The 25,137-nt window shown below is 40.8% G+C and overlaps 2 protein-coding genes across 2 annotated transcripts in view; one reads left to right on the top strand and one right to left on the bottom strand.

Moving 5' to 3' along the window:
* Positions 1-3,647, top strand: part of LCT (lactase) — a 54,565-nt gene extending 50,918 nt beyond the window's left edge. Inside the window, exons 15-17 of the mRNA XM_003909172.5 lie at positions 600-823; positions 1,997-2,227; positions 3,242-3,647. Of these exons, the coding sequence (XP_003909221.3) occupies positions 600-823; positions 1,997-2,227; positions 3,242-3,462 (676 nt within the window). The 3' untranslated portion in view covers positions 3,463-3,647. The remainder of the gene's footprint in view (positions 1-599; positions 824-1,996; positions 2,228-3,241) is intronic.
* Positions 3,648-5,822: 2,175 nt separating this feature from the next.
* The window catches only part of UBXN4 (UBX domain protein 4), a 44,766-nt gene continuing 25,451 nt past the window's right edge, over positions 5,823-25,137 (bottom strand). Inside the window, exons 7-13 of the mRNA XM_003909173.5 lie at positions 22,742-22,796; positions 21,847-22,011; positions 20,118-20,245; positions 16,337-16,439; positions 13,548-13,679; positions 11,089-11,291; positions 5,823-8,106 (exon numbers count right to left, since the gene is read on the bottom strand). Coding sequence (XP_003909222.1) covers positions 7,968-8,106; positions 11,089-11,291; positions 13,548-13,679; positions 16,337-16,439; positions 20,118-20,245; positions 21,847-22,011; positions 22,742-22,796 — 925 coding nt within the window. The 3' untranslated portion in view covers positions 5,823-7,967. The remainder of the gene's footprint in view (positions 8,107-11,088; positions 11,292-13,547; positions 13,680-16,336; positions 16,440-20,117; positions 20,246-21,846; positions 22,012-22,741; positions 22,797-25,137) is intronic.

Below are 25,137 nucleotides of genomic sequence, written 5' to 3'. Positions count from 1 at the left end.
GTGGCCTCCCCCAGCAGGCACGCCTGTGGCAGGAGCTGTCCCCTCTCCTTGTCCATCACTGAAGAGAGAGGCCAGGCTCTTGGACACTTGAAGGAGGTGCCAGCCTGTCTGCTGCCTGTCAGCACACAAAGCAGGGCCCCAAGTATTGATGCCTGTGGCCACACCCGTGGTCTGCATGTGGCATTGACTAGACACGGGTGGCTTGGGGGAGCCCATTCTCTGGAGAACAGCACTGGTGTCCATCGGAAGTCTGGAGCTGGGGACACCCAGAGCCTTTCATAGCTGCTGTAAGGAGCCACCTATTCAGAGTAGTGGAGGGCTGGGCTCCATGAGCAAGAACATGCTCTGCACAGGCAGAGAAATTGAAGGGCGGAGAGCTGAGTGGCTTGTCCAGTGCTATACCAGCACAGAGTGCAGGCAGCTAGAACCAGCAAAAGGAGGAGAATTTGAGGCAATTTGATTCTTCTGGGGTTAGTATGATTCTTAAGGCCAGACAAAACCTAAGGCTTTTCCTGGTCTAGGTCCTGTTCTGTGTTTCATGTAAAGGGCCTCTTGAGATTTACGTAACAATACCTCATCTTTAGTTTTTGAACTTGTAGAGGAGTTGCCTCCATCGCAGATCGCTCGTGGCCAGACTCTGGCTCCTCCTGGCTGAAGATGACGCCTTTTGGCTTCAGGAGGATCCTGAACTGGTTAAAGGAGGAATACAATGACCCTCCGATTTATGTCACGGAGAATGGAGTGTCCCAGCGGGAAGAAACAGACCTCAATGACACTGCAAGGATCTACTACCTTCGGACTTACATCAACGAGGCCCTCAAAGGTACGACGGGCCCACCCCTCCCCAGCGTGCCGCTTTCCCTGTTGGAAACATCTGCCATCTGCACTGCGGGAGGGTGATCAGTGTCCTTGGGCCACAGTAAGAAAAGAACACTAAGGTTTCTTGCTCCTGTTGGGCGTAAGCCTTGCTTTAGGGCTGTGCTCTGAGTTTTTTCCTTCCTATGTCTAAGCTCAGCAAGCAAGCCCAGTGGCCTGATGCCACCAAACCCTAGTTCCTGGCCTGAGTCACTTGCTCCCCCTGATCCTCCCTGATGTCAGAACAGCAGTGCCCTCCTGAGAACGGTCTGGGTAGGGCCCAGGAGGAGTAGGCTGTGTGGTTACCTGTGGGGTCTCTTGGTCTCCAAACCAAAGTTTGAGGCTCTTGGCTCAGCCCTAGCAACTTGAGATGGGACCATGAGGATAAGAGAACAGAACAAATGCTGAGTAAAAGAGCAAGCAATGCACCAGCAAAGGAAATGATTAGAACAATCCTACCCAGCTGAAATCTATTCCATCTAAGGGCTATTTTCTATAGGGAGGAGCATTAACATTCTAAGGCACTGACCAAGATCATGGATAGAAGTGTAGCCCGGGGGGGCCGGGCGCGGTGGCTCAAGCCTGTAATCCCAGCACTTTGGGAGGCCGAGACGGGCTGGATCACGCAGGTCAGGAGATCGAGACTATCCTGGCTAACACACGGTGAAAACCCCCGGCTCTACTAAAAAAATACAAAAACTAGCCGGCTAGGTGGCGGGCCTGTAGTCCCAGCCAATGGGAGGTTGAGGTGCAGGAGAATGGCCTGAACCCAGGAGGCGGAGCTTGCAGTGAGCTGAGATCGCGCCACTGCACTCCAGCCTGGGTGGCAGAGCGAGACTCCGTCTCAAAAAAAAAAAAAAGAAGTGTAGCCCGGGGGAATTAGTCCACCCATGTTCCCGACTCCCATTCAGGGCTGAGCCCTTCTGGAAAGATGCTGGTGGCTCTGCATCTCCATCCACAGAGGACCCACGAACACTGCATGCAAAGGAAGGGGCAGCTGTCTTACAAAGCTGAAGCCAAAGCTTACCACCATCTGTGAGAACGGTGGGGAGCACAGTAGGCAGACCTGGCTTCCGAAGGCCTGGCAGGAAGGTGCCTTCTGAGATAGGAAACTTATGCCCAGCCCTCTGTGTTTGAGCAGCTGTGCAGGACAAGGTGAACCTTCGAGGATACACAGTTTGGAGTGCGATGGACAATTTTGAGTGGGCCACAGGCTTTTCAGAGAGATTTGGTCTGCATTTTGTGAACTACAGTGACCCTTCGCTGCCAAGGATCCCCAAGGCATCAGCCAAGTTCTATGCCTCTGTGGTCCGATGCAATGGCTTCCCTGACCCCGCTACAGGGCCTCACGCTTGTCTCAACCAGCCAGAAGGTGAGATGTGGCTCTGGGAGGAAATAAAGCCCAAGGGTGAGGGGCAGGTGGAAGGGCCTCTCTCAGTCTGTTTTCTTCTAGTTTATTTCCCTCCTCTATGCTGCTCCATCTCCTTCATTCATTCAACAAATGCTTATTTTCTTTGAATGCTCCAGACATTTCCTGGGGTGGAACAAAGGACGCTTAGGGTCAATGTTACACCTAGAAACCAGAGCCCTGGTCTGGGAATAAGCAGGTCTAGACTTTTCTTCCAGCCCTACCACTGACTTGCTGTGCACCCATAGATAAGAAACCAGGCACACGCTTCTGGGCAGTTACAAGGATCAAATAAGAGGACCATGAAAGTACAATGCCTGCACTATGTGGGTGCCCCATATTTGTTAAATGAAAGAGTATAAATCACTACACAAATATAAATGACAATTATCCAGTTTCAATTATACAGCCTGATGAGAATCCTTCATCTGAAAATTCAAAATCCAAAATACTCCAGAATCTGAAACTTTTTGAGCACTGGCATGACAACACAAATGGAAAATTCAACACCTGACCCCATGCGACAGGTCACAGTCAAAACACAGTTAAAGCTTTGCTTCATGCACACAATCATTTAACATGTTATATAGAATTACCTTCACACCATGTGGATAAGTTGCATATAAAACATATATGAATTTCATATTTATACCTGGGTCCCATCCCCAAAATATCTCATTATGTATATGCAACTATTCCAAAATCTTAAAATATCCCAAATCTGAAACACTTCTGATCCCAAGCAAGCATGTCATATAAGGGATATTCAACCTGTATTCTAATTGCTGATAGAGATGTTTAAAAAATACAACTGCTTAACTTCACTCAGTGGCTCCTGACACACAGTGAAAGACCTCCACCTCAGCAACCCATCAATGGCTGTGCAGATTTGGGGTACTGTGCAGCCTCTGCTGGGGTCTCAGAGATCTGAGAACTCAATCAGTGCCAGAGCACCAACCACCCTGTGTCCTCTCCTAGATGCTGGACCCACCGTCAGCCCTGTGAGAGAGGAGAAGGTGCCGTTCCTGGGGCTAATGCTCGGCACTGCAGAAGCACAGACAGCTTTGTACGTTCTCTTTTCTCTGATGCTTCTTGGAGTCTGTGGCTTGGCATTTCTCTCATACAAGTACTGCAAGCGTTCTAAGCAAGGGAAAACACAACCAAGCCAACAGGAATTGAGCCCAGTGTCTTCGTTCTGATGAGTTACCACCTCAAGTTCTGTGAAGCAGGCCTAGTTTCTTCATCTACCTTTGCTGGCCACCCAACTCCTTGGGGTCCTGGACTCTGCTCATGCTGGACTTCTCCATAAAGTCCTGCTGCAACGTTAAAGACGACTTTAATCTTGAAGGATTTCCAGTTACTGATTAAAATGGAAATATCTGCATCTTGCTCCAGTATCAGTTCATTTGGGCATTTGAGGAGCAAGTAGCTCTTGCAGAAACGTGCAGATACTGGTCTAGTGGGGTCTGTGAACCACTTACTTCAACTTAAGGGGCTGTTTTAACTTTCAGAGTTAAGGGTTAAGTTGTTAAGGGAGTAAAAACCATAAAAAACCTTTCTATAAGAAGAAATCAACTCGATTGCATAGACTGCAATATCATCTCTGCCCTTCTGCAAGCTCTCCCTAGCTTCACATCTTGTTTTCCAGAAAATAAAAACAGCAGACTGTTCTTTCTCCTATGGTTGCCCCTCCTTGAGAAAGTAGGTTCAAGAGAAGTTGTGAAGTCACACAAGCCATCTGGAGTTCCCATTAAGCTTTCTCACCAGACCAAGTCTTTCTGTTGACATTACATTCCTTGGGGCAAATACCACAACATGCAGAAAGTGGCCTTTTCCCACCCCACAAACATCCCCACTGCCACTTTTTATGCCATCCCCAGCTCTCTCTCCCATCTGACCTTGGTTCCTTTAGCCTGTTTCCTTCCTCCTTTCCCAATTTGTGGTAGTTCTAAAATGCACGTAGGTCAACTATCCGTATTCGTTTGTGTCTTCCCAAATGCTCTTCCTTCCACCTAGGATGCCTTTTCTTCTGAAAATGCCTTCAAGTCTCAGCTGAAATAATGTACTTCCTCCTCTGAATGGCTTCCCTGAAATCCCCAGGCAGATTCTCCTTCGTCTGCTTTGCTTGTAAATATCCCCTAGTACAACTTGACCATCCAGTTTCTATACTGGAATTGTGTATTTCTCTATCAGCTTCTTAAGGCCAAGGACCATGTCTCATTGTCTCTGGCAAGCACAACTTGGAGACAGCAATGAAAAGCACAAATGCTCCTTTCGTGTGTTCACCCATTCACATAGCATTTCCAGGGCAGTGGTGGGAGCAGAGAGATGTTCTTCATAATCCCCTCAAATGTGCTGAGACACAATCTCAGTGTGAAACACCTAAACACTTTATTGGCCCATATATTACATCTGGATAGCTGGGAAAATGTTTTATAAAAACAGTAATTTCGGGCTGGTCTTAAAAGAATGATCATACTTGAAATTTGCTTCTTGTAAGCATTCCTTTCCCTCTCAAAACGTTCCAACGCCATGAGTCCCAACCTGGCACTCAGGAGCTTGTGGTGCACAACCATTTTTCTCCATCAATCGACTGGAAAAGTTTGTCAGATGGGGGTGGGGGTGGTTCTAAAACTGATATTAAAGACATTCCTTGGCCGGGCGCGGTGGCTCACACCTGTAATCCCAGCACTTTGGGAGGCCGAGGTGGGCGGATCACGAGGTCAGGAGATCGAGACCATCCTGGCTAACACGGTGAAACCCCGTTCTCTACTAAAAATACAAAAAATTAGCTGGGCGTGGTGGCGGGCGCCTGTAGTCCCAGCTACTCAGGAGGCTGAGGCAGGAGAAGGCAGAGCTTGCAGTGAGCCCAGATAGCGCCACTGCACTCCAGCCTGGGTGACAGAGCGAAACTCCGTCTCAAAAAAAAAAAAAAAGGGGGGGAGAAAATGTTTACCGCATATGCTAGCAAATGGCTTTAATGTACACAGTCTTACAAATCAGCAAGAAAAATATGAAAACAAAAAAATTGGCAAGCAATACACAGAATTCTCAAAATAAGTCAGACTGATCAATAACATCAAGATGCTAACTTCATTCATGATAAATACAATGCATACGAGATACGTATCATTTCTCATCTACCATTTTGACAAAGCTAACAGTGTGATAACGCAGTGTTGGCAAAGGTGTGGGAAATGGACATTCTCGACTGCTGGCAGGGGTTCAAATTCACAGTTTGTAGAGGAGGCAATGCAACAACATCTTTAATAATCCAAACTGCAAACACTCTTCTTTCACTTAGCAAGTTATACACAGTTGAAAGGTATATTTTCACAGTAACACTATACCTCCCGCCCAAGGTTGCTTATGGTAGCAATTTTTGTAATAGAAGAACAAACATGTTTAATAACCACTGAATGTCACCAGAACATGGACAGTAAGCTGAGTGCAGTAACATTCATCAAGCAGAATGCTATGCAACCATTAAGAATGAGGTAGCTCGGTGTCGACAGGAAAAGATCTCAAGACTATGTAAGCAAAAAAGCAAGATGCAGGGTAGAATATATAATATGATCCCATTTATTTAAAAAATAAAGATTACATATTTGCTTATATTTGCATACAAATTTTCTGAAAATTACATAAGAAACTGTTAATAGATTACCTCTGGAGAATAGTACTGGGGTAAGAGGTGAGGAAGAATTCTCATTTTACAGCCTTATATACTGTTGTGATTTTTTTTTTTTACCATGTACTTTTTTAAAATACAAAATTGAGGAGGGATTCTCCTACTCCAAAATTACGAAGCATTCTTTTATGTACATTTCTCTAAGAGTTATATTTGATATTTTTCAAGGCAAACTAACTTGAGGTACTCCATGTTTTTCCAAATGTATTTCTAATAATTATTAGCAGAGTCACACCTATTTGACAGCTTTTTTAAAAAGTCACATATTGCTGTATTTTTAAAGATGACAAACCTTTATTTAAATGGGATGCTTGCTGGAGATTTTCTTTTTCAAACTCACTTTTTAAGTTACGGAAATAATATCACTGCTGAAAATTTGGAAAACATGTAAGGGTGCCAAAAATACCACTAGGATCACATAAACCAATCTTACCATTATTAATGTTTTGGTGTGTTTTCTTTCTTTACATATATATTAATACCTAGTACTATCTATGTAGAAAATGTGTTTGCAAAGCTGAGATAACACTGTACCTATAGCTCTGGATCCTGCTTCTTTTGCCCAACACTTAACAGATGCTCAGTAAACATATTAAACCAAGTTGTTAATTAGTATTGTACCATTTCTCCTCATCAAAAATTACTTCTATAGAAGGCATTTAGTTGGTTTCCAGTTCTTGAGTAAAATAAATAACACTTAATGAATATGTCTATACCTAAACGCTGTCTGCATTTATGATTTAGAAAAAGCTACTGGATCAAACAGTATGAAATAGTTTAAGTTTCTGATAAATGTTTTTCAGAATTATACTGGTTTTCACTCCACCAACAGCGCAGCCTGTGTTGCTGTTTCCTTGCCAACACTGTCACCATTTTTAAAAGTCACTGTTATTTCACAGGTAAAAAATAGAAAGTTTGTTCTGAGAAAATTTCTTTCTCCCATTACAAAATAAAGTCACAGTCTTTCCATATGTCCACTCAAGAGTGCTATCTTCCAATCTAAAACAGAGGAACCGTTTTCAAACATCATTAGTTCAGTGGTCTCCACTAATAAAGACATATGGATAAAGTAACATGAAAGTCAGATAAGAATCTCAACTTAAGAAAAACCAAATGACTAAAAGCATATCTTTAGTCTATACTTCTTGTCCTATAGGTACTCTAGGTCCTTGTGTAATTATTGAGGACAAAACTTCAATTAAAGGTGAGAGGGAAAGCTAGGTTGCAGACTAGCAGCTGTTTTGCATCAACTTTATGCAAACAAAGCTATGCCTCACTGACTTAGGAGACAAGTCACATGGCAGCAGTTTGTGTCAGAAAATTTCTTTCTTCAGTGATATTTAAGGTAACATAGCCAGCTACTTTCCCGAGACAGCTCCAGGGCAATACTGGGGAAAAAACAAAACAGAGATGCAGGACCTCAACAGAGTCCTGTGCAACAAAAAGATGCTAGATAACAAACTCAAAGCAAAAATAAGATCATTCCAATTTTTGGGAAAGTTTTTTTATTCAGTGTGTAAGTAAGATTAAAAACTACAAGATTCTGCTTGCAGCTGATGAGCAAAAAGAGAAGTTAAACATAAATTCTCATCTGATTAGCTAGTTAAAATGCTCTGACACAGAGTCAAATTACTCAGTGACATACCAGTTACTTTGGGCTTAAGAGTCTTGGAGCAAATTAGCTCTAAACAAAACGTGTCATCTGACAGCACAGGGCTAATGAGCATATGAAATACTGAGTAAGAAGCGGATGGAGGCAGGCTGCGGCAGACTTTTTGGTTCTTTTAGGCTTCTAGCAGCAGCTGCCGTATAAGCAAGGACCTAGCAGACAGTTATTTCCTGTCTTTACTTTTCTGAGTTAAACACCTTCAACCCACACCCACTAAGCAGGAATAGAGAGACATTTTATAGACCAGTTGGAAACGATAAAGCAGTGCCACTTCTCCAGTAGAATTTTAGTTGAATTAAATCATAAGAGAAACAATGATTATTGCACATATTATACTTGTCACACTACATCTGTTGAGTGGAATTTCCATTCCAAGTGTTGTTTTCATCTTCACCATCATCTTGAGTCCTTAATCTGTATATTTTCCCCTCCTTTTTAAAGTCGTCTCCACGTTTTTCCAGCACTCTTTTTCTCACTGGTTCCCTGATATGACAAAAGAGGGAGCAAAGGGAAGATGTCATAAAATAAAAACAACAGTAATACAAGCTGTTTCCTTCCAACTTCCATCACTACAGGCAACTAAGTTTTACTTTTAATGCCATCTAAACTAAGGAAAGTCCATGGGAGACCACTGTATCTACTAACACAGTACTAGACTTTAGTAGTCTTTGGTAGTGTAGCTTCATCTGATCTCTAAGTCAAGCCAGCCAGCCAAATCATATATTCCATTTCCATTGTGTTTCTTAGTGACTTACTAAGCTTTAGAGGAGTGTGACCATTTGCCAACTAATCTTTCCTTTGTTATTTATGCAAGCTGACATACCTACTAAAACATTTGTAACTTAGCACTCTAGAGACTATCCAAAGCTCCAGTCAGCTTGACAGAAAGGGTCAATTTTTAATCCTTCACAAAATCTTTAAGAATGACTTATTTATAAACAATTAAGAACAAAGAGGACTTCCTCATCTGAAAATACAAAGGTGTAAGGATAAAATTTAAGCCAACAGACTTTTGTTAACTCTAGAGGGGACAGAGAAAAAAGGAAAAATAACAGTGGAACACAAAGCTTCACCCTGTCTTTGACACAACTTTTATTCCATCCTTTGTTCCAATCTAAGACCTTTCTCTTATTTGAAAAAAGTGTTGTTTTTTTTTTTTTTTTTTTTTTTGGAGACAGGGTCTCCCCTCTGTTGCCCAGGCTAGAGTGCAGTGGCGTGATCATGGTTCACTGCAGCCTCAAAACTCCGGGGCTCACACAATCCTCCTGCCCCAGCTTCCCAAGCAGCTGAAACTAAAGGCACATGCCATCATCACACAGAGCTCATTAAAATTTTTTTTTGTAGACATGGAGTCTCACCATGTTGCCCAGGCTGGTCTCAAACTCTTGGCCTCAAGTGATCCTTGTGCCTCAGCTTCCCAAAGAGCTGGGATTACAAGTATGAGGTACCACACCCAGCCTGAAAAAAGTTTTAAAAATCCACACAACAGGCCGGGCACAGTGGCTCACACCTGTAATCCCAGCACTTCTGGGAGGCCGAGGCAGGCGGATCACGAAGTCAGGAGATTGAGACCATCCTGGCTAACACAGTGAAACCCCGTCTCTACTAAAAATACAAAAAAATTACCCAGGCGTGGTGGTGGGTACCTGTAGTCCCAGCTACTCGGGAGGCTGAGGCAGGAGAATGATGTGAACCCGGGAGGCGGAGCTTGCAGTGAGCCGAGATCACGCCACTGCACTCCAGCCAGGGTGACAGAGCGAGACTCCTTCTCAAAAAAAAAAAAAAAAAAAAAAAATACACATAACAAGCTATCCTGTATTACAGTAATCCAGTATTAAATGCTCCCACCCATTGCTCAGTTAAGAGTTGTAAGACTCAGCCTTCTTTGAGTTTCCCTGTGTCCTCACTAGAGTAATATACTTAGTAGATAACTGGTCTTTCTGCCTAATAGTTATTAAATAAAATAAAGGACAAAGCAGCCCAATACTTTTATAAGTCATTATCTATGGAATCCATAAACACATGACTAGGGGTTCTCCACACTGAAGGCAGAGAGGAAAGAATTTCTACTACTTATCACAGAGGACTGGTGTGAAGATTTGTTATAATGCCTATAAAAGGCCTCACAGAGTGCTTAACAGAGGTGTCCATTACAGTAAGTTACATTATTATGTAATTATTAGAAAGAGGCATAATCTTACTTTCTAGGAAAATACTTCCTGTTAACCTGTTTCAATAAAAGCTTAACAAAGATACGAGTTAAAATTGTCAGTGTTGTATTACTATGCTAACCATTGCATGCTATCTACTATAAATGTTGTTTTGTTTTTGTTTTGAGACAGGATCTCACTCTCACCCTGTCACCAAGGCTGGAGTGCAATGGCACAATCTTGGCTTACTGCACCTTCAATCTCCAGGGCTCAAGTGATCTTCCCATCTCAGCCTCCCAAATAGCTGGGACCACAGACATGTGCCCAGCAAATTTAAAAAATTTTTTTTGGCTGGGCGCGGTGGCTCAAGCCTGTAATCCCAGCACTTTGGGAGGCCGAGACGGGCGGATCACGAGGTCAGGAGATCGAGACCATCCTGGCTAACATGGTGAAACCCCGCCTCTACTAAAAAATACAAAAAACTAGCCGGGCGCGGTGGTGGACGCCTGTAGTCCCAGCTACTCGGGAGGCTGAGGCAAGAGAATGGCGTAAACCTGGGAGGCGGAGCTTGCAGTGAGCTGAGATCCGGCCACTGCACTCTAGCCTGGGCAACAGAGCCAGACTCCGTCTCAGGAAAAAAAAAAAAAAAAAAAAAAAATTTTTTTATACAGAGAAGGTCTCACTATATTACCCAGGCTAGTCTTGAATGCCTGAGCTCAAGTAATTCTCTCCCCCTCAGCCTCCCAAAGTGCTGGGATTACAGGCGTGAGCCACTGCATCAGGCCCTGGCCTCCTGGTTAAGGGATTAGTCCAAAATAATTCTCTGAAGGAGAATTTTCAAAGGAATAACCTGTTTCTGCAATTTGGTCCTTCTTTGAATGATCCAGACAAGGCTATCAGCCAGTATATAAAATAACCAACAGGGTTAAAATTATCAAAGCAGAGTAATTCATCTACAGTAATTATGCAAGATGACCCTGAACAATTAATGGAATGAAATATCTTGTCAAGCAAAACATGGTTAGGAAGAAAGAAGTTACTAGAAAAAAAAATCTTCCTTGATAGTTATGGGATAAAGAAGCTTCAATGAATGAAACAATAAACCAGCAGAGGTGAAGCTGCTTTCCATAAAATTGGTTTTACAAAGCTGAGGAGAGATGATGTAATAAAGTTTCAGAGCATCTGAGTTTTTCTCCTCCACTGTGGGAACTGGAAAGGACATATACAGAAAGGCAAAGTACTCAATTTTTTACTTTAAAAAAGATATTGGGCATGACTTACATATTTTATAAATGGGGAAAACACACACAGATACCTTTTTTCTGATTTGCTAGATGATGCAGGGTTTGGGGGTTCTGACGATGTTACTCTCACTGAAGTCTGTGTGGGAGGTGGATTGCTAAACAAGAAATTGCTAATTAATCTCCAGATGGCAAGGAATGGATAAAGTACTGTTCCCAACAAGGTCCAAATGTCTCCACTGGAAGAGTGTACAATGGATGCAGTTGGTCTTCCTGCCTAGAAATTAAGAAATAAACAAACCTAGATAAAGACTACATTAGTACAATCTCATCATACCCAAGGTTCCAGACGAAACTTTTATCTGGAAAAGGAGGTCCTACTGATTTTAGTTTACTTCAAGAGGGTGAAATGATATCTTTTGCTGTTTTTCAGGTATATATAAACTTCTGAAGACTCCCAGAAGTTTTTAAAGATAAATTATAATATACAATAATTGCATAATACTATATATTATATATACAATTGCATAATACTGTATATTATATATACAATATTATAATTGCACAATACTGTATATTATATATACAATACTATAATTGCATAATACTGTACATTATATATACAATATAATTGTACAATACTGTATATTATATATACAATATTATAATTGTACAATACTGTATATTATAGATACAATATTATTGCATAATACTGTACATTATATATACAATATTATAATTGTACAATACTGTATTATATATACAATATTATAATTGCATAATACTGTGTATTATATATGCAATATCATAATTGCATAATACTGTGTATTATATATACAATATTATAATTGCATGATACTGTCTATTATATATACAATATTATAATTGCATGATACTGTGTATTATATATACAATATTATAATTGCATAATACTGTGTATTACATATACAATATTATAGTTGCATAATACTGTGTATTATATATACAATATTATAATTGCCTAATACTGTACGTTATATATACAATAATTGCATAATACTATATATTATATATACAATATTATAATTGCATAATACTGTATATTATATATACAATGTTATAATTGTATAATACTGTACATTATATATACAATATTGTAATTGTATAATACTGTATATTATATATACAATTGTATGTAATTGTATGTTATAATTATTTGGAGCTCTGTTTAAGAGAAATTGTAATATACAAACTAGAAAGTAGTTCTCAGTGAAATGAGCCACCTATTTTTTAAGAATATTAAACTTTGCCGGGCGCGGTGGCTCACGCCTGTAATCCCAGCACTTTGGGAGGCCGAGGCGGGCGGATCACAAGGTCAGGAGATCGAGACCACAGTGAAACCCCGTCTCTACTAAAAATACAAAAAATTAGCCGGGCGCGGTGGTGGGCGCCTGTAGTCCCAGCTACTCAGGAGGCTGAGGCAGGAGAATGGCGTGAACCCGGGAGGCGGAGCTTGCAGTGAGCCGAGATCGCGCCACTGCACTCCAGCCTGGGCCACAGCGCGAGACTCCGAAAAAAAAAAAAAAAAAAAAAAAAAAAAAGAATATTAAACTTTTATAAGAAAAGTCTTTCTTGCTGATTAAAAAAAACGTTTAAACAATGAAATCCTGATTACTGGAGAGCTGTTTTGGGGTGGGGGACATGTCTAGTATAGAGCAAGGAAAATTATGTTAACCAGGACACAGAAGACCCAGGCTCTCATCCCAGTTATGGCACTTAAGGTAGGACCTTGGCAGCAGTCATTTAAGCTGTCTTTTTTTTTTTGAGACGGAGTCTCGCTCTGTCGCCCAGGCTGGAGTGCAGTGGCGCGATCTCGGCTCACTGCAAGCTCCGCCTCCCGGGTTCACGCCATTCTCCTGCCTCAGCCTCCCGAGTAGCTGGGACTACAGGCGCCCACAACCGCGCCCGGCTAATTTTTTGTATTTTTAGTAGAGACGGGGTTTCACCGTGGTCTCGATCTCCTGACCTTGTGATCCGCCCGCCTCGGCCTCCCAAAGTGCTGGGATTACAGGCGTGAGCCACCGCGCCCGGCCATTTAAGCTGTCTTAACTTCTTTTCTTCACCAGAGATTAAAATATTGTTGTGCAGATAAAATGGGATAATCTGTTTAAATATTCATGTTATTTTTGTTAAAATAATGTTTTTTTAAAAAACTTGGCAAACAGTAGAGCGTATATAAATAAAAGACACTAAGTGTGTGGATTAGGCTGATAATCTGCATTTCTTATTGTCTTCTAGTGGTCATTTTTTCGTACACAAAAATATGTGAAGAAAAAAGTTGAAAATTAAACTATTTCATGTCTCACAAGTAATATCAGCAATACAAATAAAGCACAGGATAATGGAATCATAAATTCATCTAATTATTGGATAACTTGAATTTTAATTACCCACAGTATACCTCTGCACTTCCTTTCCCCTAACTGTAAGAAATGAAGAGTATGATAAACAGATAATGATAAGAAGAGAAAAAAATGCATCTGTATATACATACTGGCAACAGTACCACCGAAGCGCTTGGGGCAAGTTCCAAATCCAGTAACTTCTTTTTATAATCTTCTTTGGTAAATTCCCTCCTGGGAAACATGGTTGCTAACGAAAAATTACCGTAAGTGTTGCCAACAGTCTGTAACATAAGTTTTAAAAACTTACAAGGGTGCCTTTAAAAGTAAGATATTACATTACTCAGATGAATCCAAAATGACTGCTTTAATTAAAATTGCCTTAATTTTAAAAGTTCATTACATGTAAACTCAAAAAAAGGTATAAAATTGTGCTTCCAGCCCCTAAGCAGCTGAAAAGCTATCAAATCCAAACAGTTTTTAAAAGCTTCTATAACTCAAAGATGACCACAAAATAGCAAAATGTAGTTCCTAAAAACACAAATAAATTGAGTAAAAATGGACAACTGTGTATCTCCTTTAAGTACTGCTGCAGTTCATCATAAGGTTTTCACTATCCTTTGGCAAACTTACATTAATGTCTCATGAACACACATTTGGATTACAGGTAATCCCTATTAAGAATCTGGACTAGACCAGTATTTCCCTCATATATACCTTCAGGAAATGTAGCCTCCTCCTTGTCTCAAGGCACAAATGGTCCATAATTAACCTACATGATACACACAATCCCAGATCCAGGAACGTACAATGGACAGCACCATAATTACCCTCACAATTTTAAGTCTCTATATACAAAAATCACTGTAAAATCTTAGACATCTGTGTATCTTTCCCTAGAAGATTCCAAAGGAGGAGATTAACTTTTTTGTAGTTTATTTTTTTTTATTTTTATTTTTTACCGTAGATCACACATACCCCTCACTGTTCTAAAGACATAGAAAAATACAAAACTTGGTAAGTCTACTGAGGTGGAGTTTTTTGTTTGGTTTTTTTTTTTTTTTTTTGAGACGGAGTCTCGCTCTGTCACCCTGGCTGGAGTGCAGTGGCGCGATCTAGGCTCACTGCAAGCTCCACCTCCCGGGTTCACGCCATTCTCCTGCCTCAGTCTCCCGAGTCGCTGGGACTACAGGTGCCCACCACCACGCCCAGCTAATTTTTTGTATTTTTAGTAGAGACGGGGTTTCAGCATGTTAGCCAGGATGGTCTCGATCTCCTGACCTCGTGAGCCGCCTGCCTCAGCCTCCCAAAGTGCTGGGATTACAAGTGTCAGCCACCGCGCCCAGCCTGCTTTTTGTTTTTTTTTGAGATGGAATCTTGCTCTGTCCCACAGACTTCAGTGCAGTGGTGCAATCTCAGCTCACTGCAACCTCCGCCTCCTGGATTCAAGCGATTCTCCTGCCTTAGCCCCCGAGTAGCTGGGATTACAGGCGCACACTACCACATCCGGCTAATTTTTGTATTTTTAGAACAGACAGGGTTTCACCATGTTGGTCAGGCTAGTCTTGAACTCCTGACCTCGTGATCCACCCATCTCGGTCTCCCAAAGCGCAGGGATTACAGGCATGAGCTACCATGCCTAGCCTGAGGTGGAGTTTTACTAGGACAAATGTGATCAAAGATCTCTTTTCCCCATGTAGTCCCTTCTTCATTTACCTGTGGCAAAAGCAGTGAAACTCAGGATAGGGGACACATTGTGGGAGGCTCCAAGACAAAAGAAGAATGAAAGCATCTATTTGGGACTGTTTCTACTATAAAGCTTAGGGGGAAACAGTTTTTAAAATCAATGTTTACATTGTCTAGCCTAATTCACCAGTGCAAGAAGGTGAACACCTTTTGAGGTGTCCTTCTCTTGAAACCTGTAAGTAAGAAGCCCAAAATGGGGAGAAAAGGTCTGGCGGAAAGATCTGAATCCAACTCCCTAATTTTAACCTTGAAGTTATATATATGAAAAAAATACTGATACATATAATGAGCCTAGAACTCAAAGGACATCTGATACTCAGAATCCATTTTGAATAAGGAATCAATCAGGAAATAAAAACAAATTGAAAACTACTTATATCTTAAGATATTCCATTCAGATTTTGAGTAAAGCCACCTTTTGGAAGTAAATTCCTGAAGAAGATACTACTGTCAATAAAGTTTACTGCCTCTTTTTGCTTAGCCAACAGGTAGATCGTAGGAAAATGACCAGCCCCTAAGCAATCTGTAGGAAATAGAGAGAGGACTGAGAAAAATTGCTTACATTTCAGGGTAGTGGGACAACTCCCTCACATTAGACCTTCGGGAAATCTACTTGCTTGTCACTCCTCCAATAAGTCTACTAATCAGTGAAAAAAGTTCCCAGTGGCTGGGCTAGGTGGCTCACACCGGTAATCTCAACACATTGCAAGGCTGAGGTGGGACGAATGCTTGAGCCCAGGAGTTCAAGACCAGCCTGGCTACATGGTGAAACCCTGTCTCTACAAAAAGTACAAAAGGCATGGAAGTATCTGTAAGTTCCAGCTACTTGGGAGGCTGAGGTGGGAGGGTCGCTTGAGCCCAGGAAGTCGAGGCTGCAGGGAGCTGTGATCGCACCACTGCACTCTGGCCTAGGCAACACAGTGAGATCCTGTCTCAAAAAATTTTAAAAAAGAAAAGTTCCCAGGACCTATTGTACAGTATCAGCAAATTCCTACTTCTGCACACAAAGCAGATATGTTACTCCCATATGCACTAACACACAACAGAATTTCCACAATATCTCAGAGGTGTCTTGTGCCTCCCTCCTGGAGAGGTCACAATTTATTCACATTCAACTTCTGCTTTGAAATTTTCCCTTCCTATAATTTAGTAACCTATACATCTATTTTTACTACAACTCAAGACATAAATTTACCTGTGCAGCAAACTGCCTTGCCTCTTCTAGAGGAGCATCAGAAGGGAACTGATTTGTAAAGGAAGAACCATCAGGAAGACGGAATTGAATTCTTGCAACAGTGCTATCAAAAAAGAAAACTAAAGTCACAATCTTCACCTCTGTATATTAACAATATCACTAAGTTACAGAAAATGGAAGTGGAAATGTGCAATGACAATAGTTTTTTCCACCATATCAGATCTTTTTATTCGTTAATAACTGCTTTACTGAGATTCACCTTAAAAAATTAACCCTGTTAGGCTGGGTGCTGTAGCTCACGCCTATAATCCCAGCACTTTGGGAGTCCAAGGTGGGCAGATCACCTGAGGTCAGGAGTTCAAGACCAGCTGGGCCAACATGGCAAAACCCTCTCTCTACTAAAAAATACAAAAATTAGCTGGGCATGGTGGTGTATGCCTGTAATCCCAGCTACTCAGGAAGCTGAGGCACGGAGAATTGCTTGCACCCGGGAGACATGGGTTGCAGTAAGCCGAGATCGCGCCGCTGCACTCCAGCCTGGGCAACAGAGCGAGACTTTGTCTCAAATAAACAAAAATTAAGCCTCTTAAAGTGTACAATTCAGTGGTTTTTAAATATATTCAGAATTGTGCAACTATCATCATTATCTAATTCCAGAACATTTGCATCATGCCAAAAAGTAACTCCAACCCCATTAGCAGTCACTCCCCATATCTCCCTCCTCCAGACCCTGGCAACCACTAATCTACTATGAATTTGTCTATTTTGGGCATGTCATATAATAGAATCCTACAGTATGTGACCTTTGTAACTTGTTTTTTTCATGGAAATTGTATTTTCAAGGTTCACCCATGTTGTTGCATGTATCAGTTCTTATTCTTATTGCTGAAAAACTTTGTTGTATGAGATACAGTTTACACATTCTTCAGTTGCTGGACATTTGGGTTATTAACACATTTTAGCTATTTTGACTAATGCTGCTAGGAATACTCATGTACAGGTTTTTGTGTGGACGTTTTCAATTCTCTTGGATATAAACTGCTGTATAAACTGCTGCTGTAGAACTGCTGGGTCCTATGATAACACTATGCTTAACATTTTGCGTTACTAGCAAACTGTTTTCCAAGGTGGCTATATCATTTTACAATCCCACCAGTAACACAGAAAGGTTCCCAATTATCCACATCCTCACAAACACTTACTACTTTCTCTTTACATGTAGGCATACTTAGTGGGTGTGAAATAGTATCTCATTGTGGGTTTGACTTGATTTCCCTAATGACTAATGATGTTGAACATCTTTTCATGTGCTTACCGGCCATTTGTATATCTTCCTTGGAGAAATGTCTATTCAAATCCTTTCCACATATTTGAACTGGGTGTCTTTATAATTGAGTCATAGGTTCTTTTTATAATCTAAACACAAGTCTCTTATCAAATATATGATTTGCAAATATTTTCTCCAATTCTATGGGTTGTTCTTTGCACTCTTTTTTTTTTGAGACAGAGTCCCACTCTGTCACCCAGGCTGGAGTGCAGTGGCACGATCTCGGTTCACTACAACCTCTGCCTCCCTGGTTCAAGCGATTCTCATGCTTCAGCCTCTCGAGTAGCTGGGATTACAGGTGTGCACCACTATGCCTAGTTAATTTTTGTATTTTCAGTAGGGACGGGGTTTTGCCATGTTGGCGAGGCTGGTTTTGAACTCCTGGCCTTAAGTGATCCACCTGCCTCAGTCTTCCAAAGTGCTGGGATTACAGGCGTGAGCCACCACGCCCAGCTTCTTTGCAGTTTTTTATTTTTTTTTTGTTTTTTTGAGACGGAGTCTCATTCTGTTGCCAAGCTAGAGTGTAGTGGCAATCCTGGCTCACTGCAACCTCCAATTCCCGGGTTCAAGTGCTTCTCCTGCCTCAGCCTCCCAAGTAGCTGGGATTACAGGTATGTGCCACCACGCCTGGCTAATTTTTGTATTTTTAGTAGAGACAGGGTTTCACCGTGTAGGCCAGGATGGTCTTGATCTCCTGACCTCGTGATCCACCCGCCTTGGCCTCCCAAAGTGCTGGGATTACAGGCGTGAGCCACCGCGCCCAGTCAGTTGTTTCTTGATGATATCCTTCAAAGCACAAAAGTTTTCAATTTTGATGAAGTCTGATTTATCTATTTTTAAATTTTGTTCCTGTGCTTTTAGTGCCATGTCTAACAATCTATTGGCTACTCCTAGATCACAAAAATATACTCCTTTTTTTTCCTCTAAGAATATATATTTTACACAGTTTTACTTTTTAGTAGATGATCCATTGAGTTAATTTTGTACGTGGTGTGAGGTAAAGGTCCAAATTCATTATTTTGCATGTAGCTATTCAGTTGTCCAAGCACCTTTTGTTGAAAAGATTCTTCTTTCCCACTCAATAGTCTTGGTACCCTTTTCAAAAATAAACAGTTCATAAATGCAAGGGTTTATTTCTAGAGACTCCATTCTATTACACTGGTCCCTACGTTCATCTTATATCATTACATCACTGTATAGCTTTGTAGTAAGTTTGAAAATCGGGAAGTATGAGTCATCCATCTTCATTTTCCAGATTAACTATTGTGTTTTTTGCATTTCCATATGAATTTTAGGTTTATAATTCATGGAAAAAGGCCAGCTGGAATTTTGGTAGGAATGTTGACTCTATAGATCAGTTTGGGGAGGATTATCATCTTAACAATATTAAGTATTCTTATCTATGAACATAGGATACTTTCCGTGTATTTAGGTCTTAAATCTTTCAACAATGTTTTGTCATTTTTAGCACACAAATCTTACACTTTTGTTAAATTTATTACTTCATTATTTTTGGAAAATTATTTTTAAAAAGTAGTTTTTCTGATTACAAAATACTACTTGTTAACTGTCCAATATGGAAATATGAAAAGGCAGAGAAGACAATAAGTATTAACCATAATCCAACTAGCAAGGTGTACTGGAAATCTAAACTTTTTTTGTCTTTTCAACATATTTTTGTTTTGGCAACTGCCTTCTTACCCTGCTATGTCTCATTCATTCTGGCATAATTATCAGTAACATTTCCCCCACCTCCTTCGCCACAGGGTTGGACATGTCACCTCCTCCAACCAGAGGGCCCACACATGTGGACACTGACTAGTCTGAAGGTGGCCACATGATCCAAACAGGGGCAATCAGAATTCTCATTCTCAATACAAGCATGAGAGAGAAAAGGTTAATCTCTTCTGTCTGGGATCATGAATTCAAGGTCCTGAATGTGCCAGGAGGTGCTGGGCTCTCCTGATACCATGGAGAGTTTCTCTGAGAATGAAGCTAAAACAGAAGAAACCAAGAATTAAAAAGAGAGAGATAAATTTTAATGATATCCTTTAGATCACTGGAAACAGCCATGCCTAACCAAATTCACCCTTGGATTTCTGAACCACAGAGCCAACGTGTTTCCTCTTTTGCTTAAAACTATCTGATGGGGGATTCTGACAACTGAAGAATCCTAATACGTATGAGATAAACATTATATTCATTTGGTTACAAATCATTTCTGTCTTTGGAAAACAGACATTTATTGGGCACTCTTTTAAAGTTATTTATGTAGTACTTTTTTAGTGTACACTAACACGAAATGATAGATATCATTGGGAGCTGTCAAATTAATCAATATGTCCCTCTGGAATTGACTGCTTATAACCACAGTACACATCAGTGTTAAAAACCGCCTGTAATCATTCTCCTCAGCCCCTATGTGGAGAGATATTTCAGCATGAAATAAAGTACCTTCTTTCTCTTGCATAAGATTCCCTCTTGACTTCCATTTCTGCCTGTTTGGCTAGCAAGGCAGCAGCTTTGGCAGCCTCTACTTCTTCCTTTGTCTTTGCAAAACGAGCAGCTCTCTCTGCACGGTCCTTTAAAACATCATTAAAAACCAATTAGCTTTACTGCCAGAATGGTCAATTCACACAATTCCAAACACAAATATGCATGGAATTCTTTTTTTTATTAAGAGACAGGGTCTTGCTCTGTCATCAAGGCTGGAGTGCAGTGGCACAATCATAGCTCACTGCAGCCTCTGAACACCTGGGCTCAAGCAATCCTCCCACCTCAGCTTCCAGAGTAGCTGGGACTACAGGTGCATGCCACCATGCCCAGCTAATTTTTTTCTTTTCTTGTAGAGGTGGAGTCTTGCTTTGTTGCCTAGGCTGGTCTCGTACTCCTGGTTTCAAGCAATCCTTCTACCTCGGTCTCCCAAAATTCTGGGATGACAGTTCTGAGCCACTGTGCCTTGCTGCCTGAAATCTCTAACACCATATGCAAACTTTAACATTCTGGAACTGTTATTTTTTAGTTTTATCAACTGTCGGAGACCAGAATTATTATTAAGGAAACAAGGACAGGAATTTGCTCACTATTGTATCTCCAAGACTGGAACGAGGTCTGGCACATAATAAATGCTGGGCCTGTAATTCTAGCACTTTGGGAGGCCAAGGTGGGTGGATCGCCTTAAGTCAGGAGTTCGAGACCAGCCTGACCAATGTGATGAAACCCCGTCTCTACTAAAAATACAAAAATTAGCCAGGCATGTTGGCATGCGCCTGTAATTCCAGCTACTTGGGAGGCTAAGACAGGAGAATTGCTTGAACTCGGGAGGCGGAGGTTGCAGTGAGCCGACATTGCGCCGTTGCACTCTAGCCTGGGCAACAAGACTAAAACTCAATCTCAAAAATAAATAAATAATGAATGCTCAACAAAAACTTGTTGACTGACCAAATGAACAAAAAATATTAAGGTACGGATGGTTTTCTTTCTTTCTTTTTTTTGAGATGGAGTTTCGCTTTTTGTTGCCCAGGCTGGAGTACAATAGCACGATGTCAGCCTACTGCAATTTCCACCTCCTGGGTTCAAGTGATTCTCCTGCCTCAGCCTCCCAAGTAGCTGGGATTACAGGCGCCCACCACCACACCCGACTAATTTTTGTATTTTTAGTAGAGACGGGTTTCATCATATGGGCCAGGCAAGTCTTGAACTCCCGACCTCAGGTGATCAGCCTGCCTTGGCCTCCCAAAGTGCTGGGATTACAGGCATGAGCCACACCTGGTGGGATGGTTTTAATATGTATTGCAGCTGATGAATTCTAAAAGCAATTGTTGCAAAGTAAGCTTTATGATGTGCCTAAATCCTTTGAATGTTGCAAAAAAGTGTGCCTGTGATTAGAGAAGACTACTAGGTACTTAGCTTATTTTCCAGGGAATTTTTAAAAGCTGCTTTCTGAATACTGATAAAAGTCATAAATTAAAAAAATATGAATAAAAATCACTTTGAAAAAAATCAACTCAATTTTAATCTTAACTATTTTAATTCATTTACAATTTCTAATAAAAGGAAGCTCATCATTGGTAGTCTATGAGTCACTAAAAACTACTATTTTTGTGTGCACAGTCTAGTAGTAATCTAAAGCTACTGTGCACAGAAAAACAATTTCATGAATGTCTGGAAACTTAAGACTTACCAATGCAATCTGCTGTTTTATACGTTCTCGAGCTGCCCTATCTTCCGCCTTTTCTCTGTTTCTTTCCTCCAACATTCTTTTTGTTAATTCTTCTTCTTGTTTTCTTTTATAATCCAACATTTCTTTTCCAGTTTTTCTCCTCTCAATTTCCTTCTTAATCTCTCTCTGAATTAAAGAAAAAGTTTTATGATCCAAAAACAACTTGAAAATCTGCCCCAGATATTTTGAATGTAAGGAAAACTGCAGTTAAAAAAATAAAACTTCATGAAATGTAAGTCTAGATGAGTTTATTAATGGCATGGTTAATGCTCAAATGTCTATTCACTGCCAGTGGTCTGTTAAGATAATAATGTAGTCAGCATAAGTTGAAGGTAAGCATAATTACAGGCCTTTAGTCATGAGGTTAAATATACTACCCTTCAGGGACAAGATGGCGGTCATGTATTTGGCTTGAATGAAATGGTAACCTTCCTATATTAGAACTCCAAAGAAATGCTACACAGTTAGGTACATGTGGTGAGAAAAATGAACCATGTACTAGAATGCTTAACAGGAGAGGAAAAATTCAGCAAAATGTCTACACATTTTTTCACAAAAATGAACTAAAACTTTGTTCTGCCTCAAGCCAAACAATTTTTGCTCCAGTCCCTTTATTCTTAGTATAAAAAAATCATTTCAGAGGGAAAAAGTATGGTCTAATTTATTCGTAGCAATTTACGAAAAGAACACAAAAAATGTATATCCTATGACTCTACTAGAGAAAACAGATAGGAATTATCTTCATAGTGCTGCAACACTGAACTAAAACTAGGAAGTCACCCTAGGCCTGCCACACTGAATAGAATAATCAATCATAACCTCAGTTAATGACAGGATAAAACTGCATGAACTTTACCTGTTCTTCTTCTTTTCTTTTCTCTTCTCTCCTTTCTTCAAGTTTTTTTGTTAGTCTGTATTTAAAAAAAAACAAAACAAAAAAACACCACATTAATTGAGACACATCATATTAATATAAAACATATTTAGGAGATGGATTTAGCTAAAACAATTGGAGAAATAAACAAACAAAAAGCAAGCAACAATTTATCTGCCTGGCTTCAGGCTCCTACAGAAATCCTGGAGTCAACGAGAGGCCATCAGAAGCCTAGCTTCAGTCTAAATGCCTCACTTCCCACTTATGATTAGTTTCCCTTTTTCCTTCTGATTTACCTGATACTGACTTTAAAATCTACAAATACATTTTCAAGCAAATATATAAATCAGTGACTGATAAATGCTCTACTCCTTATATAAAAGTAAATAGCACTATAGTAAAAACAAAACAAAAAAACTGTAAAAATAAAAACAAAAACTTAAGGCCAGCAAATTATTAATACTAAATTACTAACACCAACTTGATTCTCAACTGTAAGAAGTTCATCAATTAAAACTGAATGGAGGCCGGGCACAGTGGCTCACGCCTGTAATCCCAACACTTTGGGAGGCCGAGGTGGTTGGATCTCTTGAGCTAAAGACCAGCCTGAGCAACATGGCAAAACCCTGTCTATCGGGGCTGAGGTGAGAGAATTGCTTGAGCCGGGAGGTCGAGGCTGCAGTGAGCCACTTTCTCGCTACCGCATTCCAGCCTGGGTGACAAAGGGAGATCCCTGTCTGAAATAGACAAACAAACAAATGGAGGCTGGGTGTGGTGGCTCACAACTGTAATCACAGCACTGCAGGAGGCTGAGGCAGGAGGACGGCCTAAGCCCTGGAGTTTGAAACCAGTCTGGGCAACAACTTGAGACCCCATCTTTACAAAAAATAAAAAATTAGGCCGGGCACGGTGGCTCAAACCTGGCTCAAACCGCCAGGAGGCGGAGGTTGCAGTGAGCCGAGATGATGCCACTGTACTCCAGCCTGGGCGAGAGAGTGAGACTCCGCCTCAGGAAAAAAATAAATAAATAAATAATACAAGATTACCTGAGTATGGTAGCATGCAACGTAATGAAATCCCATCTCAAAAACTAATAAAATAGGCCACGCACGGTGGCTCATGCCTGTAATCCCAGCACTTTGGGAGGCCGAGTTGGGCAGATCACGAGGTCAGGAGTTTGAGACTAGCCTGATCAACATGGTGAAACCCTGTCTCCACTAAAAATACAAAAAATAGCCGGGCGTGGTGGTGTGCGCCTGTAATCCCAGCTTCTCAGGAGGCTGAGCCAGGAGAATCACTTGAACCCGGTAGGCGGAGGTTGCAGTGAGCTGAGATGGCGCCACTGCACTCCAGCCTGGGCAACAGAGCGAGACTCTATCTCAAAAAAATAAAAAAATAAAATAATGATTCTGAAATTAGACAGTGGTAATGGATGCACAACCTTGTGAATATACTAAAACTCACTGAATTGTACACTTTCAATTTCATGGTAGTGAATTATATTTCATTTTTTTAAATGAAAAATGGTATTTTCTCTAAAAGTGTTTGGTATATACATTTATTAGAACTCAGCTGAACAACATGTGCCAGCAATCAAAGGAGTGAGTACTCAAGGAATGTTGGAGACATGTCAAAAAGCCAGAAGACCCAATATGAAGGGGATTCCAACAAGTCAAATTTGGGGCAATTTGTGCACCAAAAAGAAGAGAGAAATGGATAGTAACACATGAGAGAAAAAAAAAGCATCTGTGACATGTCTTAACTGCTAAGGGAAACTGTAAATTGGCTTAACCACTTTGGAAAGCTGTTTGATCAGTATCTGTAACCCAGAAATTCCTGCTTTTCATATATATATATGCCCCGAAGAAATGTGTACACATGTTCACCAAGACATATACAAAAATGTTCCTCATAGCAGTTCCATTCAAATAGCCCCAAACAGAAAACAATCCTAATACCCACCAACAGTAGAATGGATTAATAAATCATAGTAGAGTCAAATAGAATATTATAAAGTAGTGAGAGTGCACCAATTACTGCAACATGCAACATGGATAAGCCTCAAAATACAAAGCTAAACAAAGGAGATCAAACACAAAAATACATGTTGGATGATTCCATCACAAAGTTCACAAACAGACTAACCTACAGTGTTAGATTCAGGATAGTGATCATCTTACAGAGGGAATCCATAATTGGAAAGGGGCATAAGGAAAGCTGGTTAGGTACTGTTAATTTTCTTTCTTTTTTTTTTTTTTGAGACAAGGTCTCACTTTGTTGCCCAGAAGTGAAGTGGCATGATCTCGGCTCACTGCAACTTCTGCCTCCCGGCTTCAAGTGATTCTCCTACCTCAGACTTCTCAGTAGCTTGGGACTAC

This window comes from Papio anubis, chromosome 10 (assembly GCF_008728515.1).
Source record: "Papio anubis isolate 15944 chromosome 10, Panubis1.0, whole genome shotgun sequence".
NCBI lineage: Eukaryota > Metazoa > Chordata > Mammalia > Primates > Cercopithecidae > Papio > Papio anubis.
This window is presented reverse-complemented; position numbering and strand designations above follow the sequence as displayed.